We start from the raw sequence: 13,365 nt of genomic DNA, 5'->3' as shown, positions 1-13,365 counted from the left end.
TCTTTTAAAATAATTCCGCTTCACGAGCATTATTATTATTATTATTTTGATGAAACCAAAGGTGTGTTTCGTTTTTGAACGATTCTTGTCTTCGTACCTCGAAATATCTTCGGCGAAACCTATCGTAATGATTCCAACTTACGCTATTGATATCGTTATGTTTAGTATTTCGAAATATGTATGTTATTGTGCAAAATCACGTTAAAGAGTTACGTCTGGGGATATTTTCTTGCGAGTCAAGAGGAGGAAGTTAAAAAGGTGTGCAGCGTATGCTTAGAGATAGTCGTCTATAAAATGAAAGTAATGATAGACAAGAGAGTAGAAGTAATTAAGGAAGGTGTATCGGTCGAAACGATTATTTAGTATATTAGGATGTGTGAGATTGGCGAGTACTGTGTAACGTGCTGCTCCGTTTATTTTCTCCATTTAAATTTATTGTAAGTTCTATATGTTACAGTTGTTGAAAAAGAAAAAGTAATTCTGGATCAGACAGAATTAATTTCGATAAATAAAATACGATTGTGTTCTATCAGAATTTGTACGTGTTGCGTTTGTAAAATATAAGTAGTCTAGCAGAATTGGGGAGCATTTTTCAGCAACGAGTCTGAAATTTAAAACACTCTGGACGTAATACTGGATCTGCAATTCGATTTCACGTATATGCTTTGGTTATCGGGAGTGAAATCAATGCAATTCGAAGACATCGAAGTTCCAGCATTCGAAGCAATGCTGTTTAGCGTAGGAGACCCTCGCGCCCCTATTTCCCCATCAGGAAGTTCCTTTTCCACGCAGTTTCTCTACCTACGCTCCAAGAGAAAGAAAAACATTCGTGACAAGCCAGAAGTCCCACGAGATCTGGCTTAAACAGCGCTGATTTAAAGCATTGACGATCGTTATCGCTGCACAACATTATACGTTCACTTCCCACTTGTGAGAGAGTGAATCGATACATTTAAAGCATCGGTGGCTAGTCACTAGAGAGTGTACTGGTACACTTAAGGGGAAAAATCTGAGTGAAACGTTAAAATAAAAGTGATCCTTGACAATTTTCTTATAATGTAAAATCAAGATAAAACATTTCTTCGCTTTTCATATATATATATATATATATATATATATATATATATATATATATATATATATATATATATATATATATATATATTCTTTAACGTTTCAAGATATGAATTGTGTATTTTATAAATGTGATTCTCCAGGAATCTTTCGGTGAACGATGTACGGTCCAGGATTTTTTTACGTTGATTTAGAATAAAAATCGAAACGGTGTTTTTCTCATAATTGAATTACACATCGTACGAACCCGAATTCTGTTTAAAAAAATGTAAAATTAATGATGACACGCGCTTCTGGAATTTTTTAAACAGAACTTTTTAAACATTCAGATTGTTCAGATTCTTTCTCAGAGTGATGGTGGAATGAGAGAGTCTGCTTCGAGGAGTTTTAAGATTGATTTTTTTGAAAATGTTGCAGGATTCTGTGCTTTCAAAGATTTTACAAACAGTTTTTTTTCGTTGCGGAAGGATAAGGTTCATTAAATGGCGTTGCGTTCACGTTGTACTTTTAATTACATTTAAAATCAATTGTTAAATGAAACGTTACAATTTCGATTTCCAAGGAAAGCGACGCAAACTATAATCCTGGAATAAGGATTGGCCAGAGCCGCCCGGGTGCTGAATAAAATATATAAAATTGTAAATATATACACGTAAATTGCGCAACGAATCAAATTTGTGCATAAAACATCGTAGAATTTCTTCGACCGAAATATGAATTTAAAGAAGACCGAAGTGGCTCGTAGATTGTTCATCTTGATGAGAACGAGGTATAATTTTATTGTTCATTTCGACCTCTATCTCCGGTTTCAAATTCGCAGGCAGGTCGTCCCAAACTGATTGTGGTACGGTTTCTGAAAAATTAGAATTACGATTAGTATACTTGACGAACACGTGTGTACCTTATAAACTAAACGATGCTAAACTCGATCATTTAGTAATAAATTTAAGTTAGAATGTGTCTTCGATTTTCTAAAAACTCCTTTCGTTAAATCTTTCTTAAATTAACGTAGATCTATTGTTACAATAATAGCCACTCAGTTAAAAAATGAATTATAAACCATTCACCACCGTGTGCTTCATCGAAGCATTAAACATAGCAATAATGAGACTATGCTACGAGTACAAATCTGAATATGTAAGAATATCGCATTAATAATACAGCTTTGAGTTGTATTATTAATAATTCAAAGATTTATGCGCGCACGTGCATATGTGTGCACGTTAAATAAGAAAAGTGGGAATTCCCGAAGTCCGACGTTAAACTATTACTCCTAATATTGTCATTGAAGCGTGTAAAATGCTAATCGCTAAATATAACTTCCAATTGAACGTAACGAATAGATGTTTAATTCCACGGGTACGCGATTGTATAGTTAATTAACGGAGTGACGCGATTTTGAAAGAAACCAGCTATTAATATCGATCGACATTGATTCGATTTACTAGTTAACACCTGTGTATAGCTGTAAATGGATTTACAGTGAACAAGTTAGAAGAAAAATAACGATATTTTTGATTTCCATGTCCAGCTTACCTTTACAAGAGTACATCAGATTCGACCAAGTGATTTTCTCCTGAGAGAAGCAATATACACCCAGCCGACCACCTTGCAGGGTCGAATCGTAAACGTTTCCGGAATCAGCCATTAAATCTTTGCCTTGATAAAGATTGAATCTGATCAAGCCAATCTTTGGCCTGTGGAGCAAGTGCCACCTGTACGAGGTCTTCTCCTTCCAGCCAATTTTCCTTGGATCGTACCAAAGTATCTTCACCTGATTTGGGGTGTCCGCGGTGTGCCAAAGGCTGTTCCTGAGCAGTTCTCCGGGACCGGTGTTCGAGTCGACGAGTTTCAGGGAGATTCCAGGATCACCGACCGTACGGAATGGCGCTGGCATCCAGTAAAGCTGTTGTCTCTTCTTCCAGGCGACGACATAGAATCTACGATTACTTTGGTAAGAGAATGCGAAACCGACGAAGTCGTCATCCGTCTCGTCATCGATGTAGAATGTGCCTTCGAAGTCAATGCTAGTGAAGACGTCCGGTCCTGTCGAAGGAAACAACGCGATAAAGAGAGTCCACGTGTACGATAACCCTTGACAATTCCTACGAAAGATTTCCTAGTTTTCTCTCTATCGATCGATCACAGGAAAGTTTGTTCATCGAGGAGTTCATCTATGTTTCCGATAATAAACGTTACACTACAGATAGAATCTAGTCGATTGTACATATTGACGTTACCGATAGCAATTCCGGGATCACTGTTGACGAACTGTTGCATTTCAGCGCCGTCGTTAAGTACCTTCCACACGGGATCAACCTGAGCGGTGCCATAAGGATCTAGGGCGATCGTCACGTATTTTGTAAAGTCTGTTGTCCAGATCAAGCTGTTATTAGGACAGTTGTCGTTAATGTTTATCACGGTGTCGTTGTCGTTGTCGTTCCAGCAAGCGTCACCTACGTTACTGTCTGAAAATGGAATATTACGAGGCTGTTAACGTTATTTTATTACGCAGACTTCAACTTCGACGAAAGTTATCCAACGTTTAGCATTCTTGGTAGCTAGATCACGAAATTACGGTTCGTGTCTCGACTACCGAGAAAGCTGCTCGTTGTCATCTTCGGATGATCGAGCTGTTGAAGTTTGCTAGATCGTCCAACGATCGCCCCAACGAACTTACGGTGAGTGTGACGTTGATCCGGGTTATACACGTAAGGACAGTTGTCCATATAGTTCAATATACCATCGTTATCCATATCAAGATCGCACTCGTTTCCTATACCATCGTGATCGATGTCGTTTTGCCCGGAATTCGGGATCTCGGGACAGTTATCTATGTCGTCTTGTATGCCATCCTTGTCTTTATCGTTGTCGGTGTCGCAAGCATCGCCCACTCCGTCGGCATCTTTGTCCGATTGATCTGGATTCGGAATGTAAGGACAGTTGTCACAGGCGTCACCGATCTTGTCTTGGTCGGTATCTACTTGATTCCGATTCTGCTTTTTGGGACAGTTATCCTGGGCGTTCAAAATACCTGTGAAATTAAATTGGTTTCAGGATTCTACGAAACTTGAACAGGACAAAAAGCGAGAGAGAAAGAGGTCGAAGACGAACTTCGAAGCGGTCGACGCTGTATGTAGTTAAAAGCTGTTCAGAAATGTATCGAGGAACGTGCAATTAAAACTAAAATTAAAACTAAAAATTTAGCTCGAACTGCTAAATTGAACTTCGAGAATCCCTATATATATATATATTTTGCAGGTTCGATTTTCGTTCGATGAAAAATTACCGTCATTGTCGATATCGTCGTCGCAGGCATCACCGACACCATCGCCGTCCGTGTCTTCCTGCTTTGGATTCTTTACCAAGGGGCAGTTGTCGCAGTAATCTCCGATCCCGTCCGGTCCATCTGCGTCTGTATCTGCCTGATGTGGATTGTAAATTAAGGGACAATTGTCCGTTGGATTCAGCACACCGTCGTTATCAGCGTCCGGATCACAGACGTCACCTATGCCATCCTTGTCCGCATCCTCCTGGCCACTGTTTGGAAACAGTGGACAGTTGTCCATGTGGCAACGTCGATCTTGACAGCGAAGATTTACGTCCGGAATTCCGTCGCTGTCCTTGTCCAAACCGCAGACAAACCCATCTCCGGCCCACCCTACTTGGCACTGGAAAATATTTGTTTTTCCATTCGTAAAACGAACGAGGAACGTTCCGTTGATGTATCGCAATATTGCGGTATTCCACGTTCGACATTTACCCTACACGCGTACAGATCCTCATCGAAGCAAATGCAGTCGGCGTTCACATCGCAAACCGTCTTCAAATTCGGACAAACATTGTGCGCGGGTTGACAGCCGACCGTTTGGTTTCCTACGAAGCCTGATTTGCAAGCTCCACATCTAAACGAACCCTGAAACGAAACAATGGAACGTTAGCTTGGCGAACGTGCGGTGACTTTGATCGATAACGTTGATTCGAGGGCCTTGCGCGTATATCGAGAAACGAAGATCCGTGCAACTCGTTTTCAATATTAGTTCAAAGATAAAACGTTACGTTTAATCTTTGCAAATTGGATCAAATGTTCGACACATTTTATATACGTATATAATTTCGAGATATAATATAATTTCGAGTTGGTTGAAAGAATGCAACTGCCGCTCGGAAGACACGATGATCACCCGTAACTTTGTCCATAGAAAATTAATTACCGGCGTATTGATGCAGTCCATATACCGATGGCAACCTCCGTTGTTCTTCTCGCATTCGTTTATGTCCTGACAAATTTGTTTATGGGCGAGTGCATACTCCAACCCAATTCCCTCTACATCCGACCCGATAAATCCTGATGGACAAGATTCGCATTTGTATCCAGGACGTAGATTAACGCACCGCACTCTAGGATGGCAAGGTTGTGCCTGCTCGCACTCATTCACGTCCACACATGTCGAACCATTGCCGGTGTAGCCATCGGGGCACGGTCCGCATCTAAAAATTACCACCATCAAGATATACAAACGTGAAATTTGACAAACGTATTCCCCTACACGATTCCATTTGTATTAAAATTTATCATCGATCTTTTCTTTCTTTTTTTCTGTCTTCGTTCTTTTTTTTTGCTTTTTTTTTATCAATACCGATATAACCATTGCATATACTCGAGGACTATTGCATTTACACTCGTCTCTATCGGGACAACCTTCCCAGTTCGTCGATCGTACTCTCGTAAAGCTGTAACGAAAAATATCAAAAATTTTTATTCTCTATATTTCGCATTTGCGACTGGTTAGTCTCGACAGTCGAGTGTCGGAGTTAACCCGACACAGTAGCTTCAAGAAGTGACGATAGCCACGCAAACCTCACATAGAGAATTATAACTCTTGCATAGGAATTACTACACTTCCTATAGAATTTACACAGCTTCGTCATTTTCCCGTTTTTCTAGATCCTCTGCAGACCTTCTGATCGATTTCCCGATTAATTTCTTGGTAAATGAATATCAAAGAGTCGAGGACATCGAATCGATCGAGTGAGTCGTGTTCGCTAAGGCATTGCAATCTTTAGACGTCACGTGTCGATTAAATAACTATTAGTTTCGTACATTTCACATTTCTACATTTTACGTAAAAAAAATTTCTCTTTCCCTGACGCTAACAAAAATGCTCACTCTCGAACCCCTCGAGAAGCTCTTTAGAGTCGATCGAAATTTGCAGCGGTGCAACGACCTACGCGTTGACCAACCGAGAAGCCCGATGGATCTGGAACAATCGAAGTAAAAAATACCTGTAGCCGTCCGCACGGTCGTAACATTGGACCCCGTAGAAGCACGGTTTGCTCGAGCAATTAACGACCACTTTTGTACACCGATATCCGTCGCCTGTGTAACCTGGCGGGCAAGCACCGCATTGTGGACCACTTGGAGTTTGGCGACATTCAGCGCCCGGGTAGCAGGGTGACTGATAAGTGCAAGTAATAAGGGGAGCTGCCGGCGTGGTCGTCCTCGGAACTGTGGAATTATCAGGATCAGGACTTGTTAGGAACGACATTTCCAGGAATGCCCGGAAGGCTTCTTTACAAGTTTTTCTTCGCGAAGATAAAACGAGGGAAACTTGTACCGTATCGCAGAATCTGTTTTGAGAAGATTCAACAACGATTCCAGTATTTAGTTTACGTGCTAAAGTCGTAGTCAAGTTGACTGTCCGGTCGGGACACTTTCTCGACAACGAAAATTATCTTCTTTCGTCTCTCTTTCTTTCTTTCTTTTTATATTTCTCTCGGTGTACCAGCAGACCTCGGTTATCTTCCGTGGCATGGTGATGTCGATGTGAAACTATCCACCATTTTTTTTACAAAGGGACAAAATTGTTCTGTACTCTCTCTCTTCTTAAGGAAACAGACGAGCGAAGCGATATAGGAGCGAACGTGGACCAAAGGACAAGGGTTGGGTGACTGAACCGGAGAAGGTTTATTATTTCTCAAAGTTCTTAACCAGACAGTCTACTTGACTACAACTTTAGTCATCTTTGTAACTTCTACCACTTTACAATTGCAAAACGGTAGAGGTTATACATTGTATTTAATTTTGCGTCGCTTCTAAACTCAGTTATTCACAAGCATTCGACCGGTCATCGTCACGGAAGCCATTTTTCAATTGTATTAATATTTATTAATACATTTTCTCACTTAGAGATCAGTTGTAGACAAATAGATTATATTAATCGTATCATCGATAGAGTGTTTTGTAAAGTTTTTTCCAACGTGAAACCAATATTGAAACAAATTAGAGAATATTGTTTCTAAATTACATTTTAGGGTTTCCAAGAAAAAGATTACAAAGGAATGTAACGTAAGTTAGTTTCTTATTCGAAAAATGAGAACAAAATATCGTGCCGATGTAACAACAATATTGTTTGCGAAAGAATATAAGGATTGAGAAATTCAAATGATTAAATTTGCTTCGATTGAAATTTTGTAATCTTTGGACCAGAATCCAGAAAGAATAATTTAAAACAATTCAAATTGTAACGAAAGATATAGTAGAAAATATACCGCAGAGAATGGATGCAATGTTAAAAGCAAAAGACCTTTGGACAATCTGGTGCAAAACTGAGTACAACCTTGATAATAGAGTACCTGAGCACCTTTAACAATAGGCGACATAAAGAACGTAAAAACACATTGAGCGATTATTGCTGGATTTCGTATACTGTTTAATTATCAATATTAAAACGTTACTAAACGGAACTTCACTCACCATAGCGACAGCCTGCACAATTTTCGATTAGTCGTCGTAGATGCTGAGTTTCCAGTCTCTGAAACGAAACACGTTACAAACAATTCGATCGGTTCTCTTTTCATTATAAATACAATAGAATACTCGATTTCCCGTTGTTGACGATTCTAAATTTCAAAAAAAATTAACTAAACATCAACTACACCGAACTCTGAACCGTGATATTATTACTCACGTTCAACTCTACTTCTCTCCAGATCTTCCTGACTCCGACGATCAATTCCATCAGTGTTTTAATTAGCTGATTATCGGATAGACAAGCTATAAAATAGTAATTTTCGATTAGTCGATATCCATTAAAGTGTTCGACGATTGATCGATTACCTCTTTCGTCTAAATTCTGGATCCCAATGTCACCTCTTCTTGGATTCCGTCTGTAACTCAGCAGTGGGTCGTCAAACATATCCATAGGGTCCGTTTTATTAGTGTCTCCGGATTTCATACGCCGTGGTTTGAAGTCTTCATCTTGCGCCAATTGGTGTAAATGTTCCATATAGTCCAACAGATCCGACTGATCATCTCCGAAGCCACTTATGGGACCACGTTCGTTGCTATCCTCATCGGAAAAGGGTTTGTACCCTTGGTTCGATTGACCCCTACGATCTGGACGATAGTTGTGTCTCGAACGATGTTTAGGGTCCTTGCGTGGATTAGAATTCTCAGATTTATCCGAATCGTCGCTATCATCGAACGGTTGACTATTCTCGAATTCGTCCTGATCGTCGTTACCGTCGAACTGATCGCTATCTTCGGACATACTTGACGGAGTAGTGACTTCCTGAGCATGACCTTTAGATCGAGGACGATGATGTTGCTTTTCCTTAGGCTTAGTACGAGGTCGATCGATACTGGGTGAATCGTCATCGTAGTCGCTGTCCCATTGATCCCAGTCGTCATTGGGCTTTAAATTCGATTCATGGGACTCTTTGCTCTTCGAGTGATCCGATGACGAATCATCCTCGTTCGAATTCCCAAGGCAGTTTTCCAGTTTCAGTACATCGATGATAGACGACATTGGATGCACCCTTACTCTGCTTCTCCTTTCCCTAAACTGAAAACATAGCAATTTGAGATACACGTATTATATATTGCAAGGTGTTCCCAAAACACGTGTAACATTTTTCTAAAAGTTTAGAATTTTATAAAAGTTCCAAAAAGCGTCCCCACTGCAACGCTTCAAACAACGGATCACTTTCGAGAATACATTTACACGATAGCGGATGAAAATTTGATACTGTGAAATGATATAATCGTCGTATGACGGATACATACGATTTTGCAAAACATGTACAAGTAATTGTTGTATTTGCAAGAACACAACTATCGTTGATAATGATCCGCATCGCATATTGTCACAACCGTTACGAATTTTTTTCATACGTGTGCATCTTGATCGCCGCTACAAGAAAGTGGGCTGTGAATAGTCAATAATGATGAATTCTAAGCGAATCGAAATCAATTAAATGCTTAAATGTGTTACGTGAGTTAGCAGCTGTGCGCAATAAAGACAAACAGCCTTGGTATAACCGACCGTATTTGGAAAGACATCATCCTACGATCACTTGCGTCACAAGTGGTCTGTATCACTGTGAAACCCCCCCAAAGTCCGACGAAGAAATAGTGTTCGTCACAATCGGTCATGCATACGTTTATAATGCGTTAAAAAAAAATACACGTGACAGTGTTGCTTATACGAACCAGTTTAAAAATAGTACCAAGTGCATAGGCAATTTTTTGTTTCTCGTATGTACCGATTCGTGAACGAGTATCACGATTATTATTTCGTCACACAAATTTCATCAATTTTTTCCGATTAGTAAACACGTCTTGTACAATAAGTATTAGTAATTACGTGCAACGCGTTGAATCTAATCGATATTCGTAAACGTATCAATTCGTATTATTGTTCTGTAAACGATCATTGTATTACAGAATAAAAAGTACGTGAGAATTTCGAAATATACGCGTTTGTTCTCGTACCTAAACGTATTCGTTTCGTTCTTGAAAAGAAAATACATAATGTCGCGGTAATTACTCACTGCTTCTACGTGAGGATTCTTCTCATTGCCTGCCAGCTCCCGGAATGTTTTCTTTAACGGTAACACTCCTTTGTAAACACAGTCGATGTAAACGTCCATCCGGGCATTCGGTTGCGCTTGATGCACCAAAATGAATATATTTTTCAATGGTGTGGTGGTGGTCAAAGTGTTCACACTGATCTGCTCGGTGGTCCGATGTCTATCATCGTGGATAATCTCAAAGATCACTGAAACACACAGTTTACATCGGTTTGTCTTGATGTCTACTAACTAGGTACAAGGAAATATTAAAACAATGACCACGAAGGAAGAGAAAGATTCCAACCATAAAGGACAAAATATAGTCCAAAACAAGCATTGGATTAAATATATATATATATACTGTATATATATATTTTTTTCTTTCTTTTTGAAAACATTACGATTCTAATACATTTGAGTCGTCTTTGGTAAAACATCCTCATTGGTATAAAAAAGGAGCTAGATATGGAATACGAATATGCACGAAGAAAATAAACACTACCCTTGTACGATTAAGAAGGAATATAATATATTCTTATCTAGGAATATAATGTATCCTTATAAAGAAGGAAAACATGATAATATAAATTGAATATATATCATAAATATGATAATAATTTATGATATATGATATTTATGATAATATAAATCATAAATTGCTCGCTGCAATATCTAACACAACTGGAAGTTAATGATATATTGGTACATTAATTTTCTAAATATATTTTAAATGCATTTCACACGTTTTTCATATTATCGTATACCAGAAATGCATAAATTCCACAGCCTATTTAATATCGAAATTACACGACAAATAGCTATAGGGAAATTGTACAGCTATCGTGATCAGTGAGCGTTAAAAGTGCATATACAGTATAAACGTATGTAGCAAGATTATGTTTCAAGTGAAGCACTGGTCGACTTGAGAACTTCCGTTTAATTTGTTGCATTACAAGAACCATAATACAATTATTACGGTTAATTAAATGAGTTGAAGTGGAAGCAAAAATGAAACCAAGTTCCAAACGAAATACGAAGAAATGATTTTCACTCGTTGAAACGTAATTAAGAATAAAGTGTGTCAACTGTTATTTCAATTAATCGAATATAACTATTGTGAAAATTGTGCATTTCGTAATAACGTGTTCCCTACCTCGTTTCGATCTTCTGTCGAGCATCAGCATCATTTTCGTCCTCACTCTGTCGAATTTTATAGCCAAAAGGGTTTCAACAGGCGCATCTCCTGATTTTGTTTTCGATCTGATGTTCGAAAAAGTGATCGTAAAATCGTTCTTCTTCCATGCTTCTTGAAGATTTGCTTTCAGGTCTGTGGATCAGAAATTCGAGATAAATAAATTAATAAATTCTTCGATTGAATCATCGAACTTTTTGTAATCCATTATTACAGTACAGCTTTACTCTTGAATTGTATTTGTTGAATTCAATTCCGTGAAATTCTTGGTAACAAACTTGAACTTCTATACATCGCTCGATTTATTTCGTGTACAAAGATTTGTACGCTTAAAACTAATTAAATACCGACTACGTAGTGAATGAAGTAAAAGTGTTTTAAACAAAGGTACGATTTTGTTAACGACGATTGTTCAGTGTAATCCTGAGATGCAAATAACACGATTCGGATAAGTGTACAACGTTCAAGATTATATCTTTCCTGAGAATTTTACCAATTATTTGCAACGATGAATTCATGAATCTGTTCTCACAATTATTATACACGAAAATAATCACTTCGAGTTAAATGACCTGCAGAAACAATTTATCGTTCGGAGCACGCCGTTACCGAGTTTCTTGTCAACTTGCACGAGGACTGGTTTGCAATACCGTAAACATGCCATGAGAATGCACTGCAGGTGCGGTAACACCATACCCTTTACGTTACTTTTAACGCTACGTGGCTACAAATAAAAATAAAGCGATACAACAAACAATGACTAGCGTTTAAAATGGAAATCCACGGTGTCTCGTATTATTCATTTGCAAATTCAAATGAATTCCACATCGCTACCGCATCGTGGATTTCTTTCGACAGGGTTCACGTTTAATTTAAAGAAAACAAACTTCCTATCGCGAAATAGTATTCAATTTTTTCAAAATCAGTCCAGACTGAATTGAAATTTGAGCAGTATTAAATTTTTAATCCCACCTCTTAAATGCACACACGCTACGTGTAACTTCAACCGATTTTATTATTAACCCTAAAATGACTTCTGCCCAGTTTGACCTACAAGGTCAATTAAATTTTTATTCGCTTCGATTCAAATCTCTAATAATTATGGAATACAAATAACTAACGTTATTTGAAAAAGAAATTCGTTTTGTATAAATAATAAATTTAGTTTCAATTGTATTCTTGAGTCGCGTCAGTTTAGTGTAATATTTACAGCATTGAATTATCATATGTAAATACTACTCCATTAGGTATAAATATTATAATACATTATAATATTTATAATATATACATTATAATATTTATAATATACACATTATAATACATTATAATATTTATAATATATACATTATAATATTTGTAATATATACGTTATAATATTTATAATATATACATTATAATACATTATAATATTTGTAATATGTACGTTATAATATTTATAATATACACATTATAATACATTATAATATTTATAATATATACATTATAATATTTGTAATATATACGTTATAATATTTGTAATATATACATCATAATACATTATAATATTTACTTTCAGTGTAACGTAACGAATCTCACGGTAACGAAATTGATCTAATTGAACCGAGCAAGCGTTAAGAATTGGAAACGGCACAATGCGCTGTAAATAATTCAGAAATGCGCGATTAATTCCGCAGAAATTTCCAAAAATTCGACAGACGGGAGTGGTCGATAATCTCTTTAGTTTACCTTTGTCCGATGTGATACTGGAATCGACGATACCGGTAACGAAGAGCACCGCGACGATTAAGGTCGCGATAACCCGCATTTTCGATTACCACTTTCGATCGTGTCCCGATTTTTCCAATTATCACGAACTCGTTTACTTCGATTTCTTTGCCGCGTGATCACGGTTCGTTTTTCCTCCCGAGCGATTCGAAACAGTGCATACCGATCTTGAGCGAATAAATAGATCGTAGGACGTTGGCGTTCGTCGACTGAGACGAGGAAAAGTCTACGAACGACTTTATATGTAACCCACGGAAAGGACCTCATTCAAAATCGAGCAAATCCCCCCCCCCCTACCCCGTTCCCCTTCCCCCTCCCACCCCCGTAGATTTTTTTCAAATTTTGCATATTCGTAAATCGATAAGGTCGATATCGATTCTTCTCGTCAATTTTTCACCAAGTACGTAGGGGGTGAGACAAGAAAGGGTGAAAGTGCCCCACATTGAAAAGCAAAATAAATTGATAACTTTCGAACGGTT

General features: G+C 38.0%; 1 protein-coding gene across 1 annotated transcript; it reads right to left on the bottom strand.

The window, feature by feature from the left end:
* Positions 1 to 1,567: 1,567 nt before the first annotated feature.
* Tsp (Thrombospondin) lies at positions 1,568 to 13,106 on the bottom strand. Its single transcript, XM_076326234.1, has 14 exons — positions 12,848 to 13,106; positions 11,084 to 11,257; positions 9,910 to 10,136; positions 8,195 to 8,921; positions 8,046 to 8,131; positions 7,832 to 7,889; positions 6,361 to 6,583; positions 5,289 to 5,565; positions 4,838 to 4,990; positions 4,364 to 4,745; positions 3,755 to 4,108; positions 3,315 to 3,542; positions 2,611 to 3,120; positions 1,568 to 1,927 (listed from the first exon to the last, which is right to left on the bottom strand). The coding sequence occupies exons 1-14, from the start codon at positions 12,924 to 12,926 to the stop codon at positions 1,794 to 1,796; spliced, it is 3,612 nt and encodes a 1,203-aa protein (XP_076182349.1). The 5' UTR covers positions 12,927 to 13,106; the 3' UTR covers positions 1,568 to 1,793.
* Positions 13,107 to 13,365: the final 259 nt, after the last annotated feature.

Source organism: Ptiloglossa arizonensis, chromosome 14 (assembly GCF_051014685.1).
Source record: "Ptiloglossa arizonensis isolate GNS036 chromosome 14, iyPtiAriz1_principal, whole genome shotgun sequence".
Lineage (NCBI taxonomy): Eukaryota > Metazoa > Arthropoda > Insecta > Hymenoptera > Colletidae > Ptiloglossa > Ptiloglossa arizonensis.
The sequence above is the reverse complement of the archived record's forward strand: the minus strand, read 5'-3'. Positions and strand labels throughout refer to the sequence as shown.

Excerpts from the sequence above, each read along its gene's own strand:
- Tsp (XM_076326234.1), bottom strand. The coding sequence starts at position 12,926 with ATGCGGGTTATCGCGACCTTAATCGTCGCGGTGCTCTTCGTTACCGGT. Across the intron at positions 6,584-7,831 it reads TTGTGCAGGCTGTCGCTATG|TTCCGAGGACGACCACGCCG; the intron begins GTGAGTGAAGTT and ends ATAATTCCACAG. Across the intron at positions 4,746-4,837 it reads AGGATCTGTACGCGTGTAGG|TGCCAAGTAGGGTGGGCCGG; the intron begins GTAAATGTCGAA and ends AATATTTTCCAG.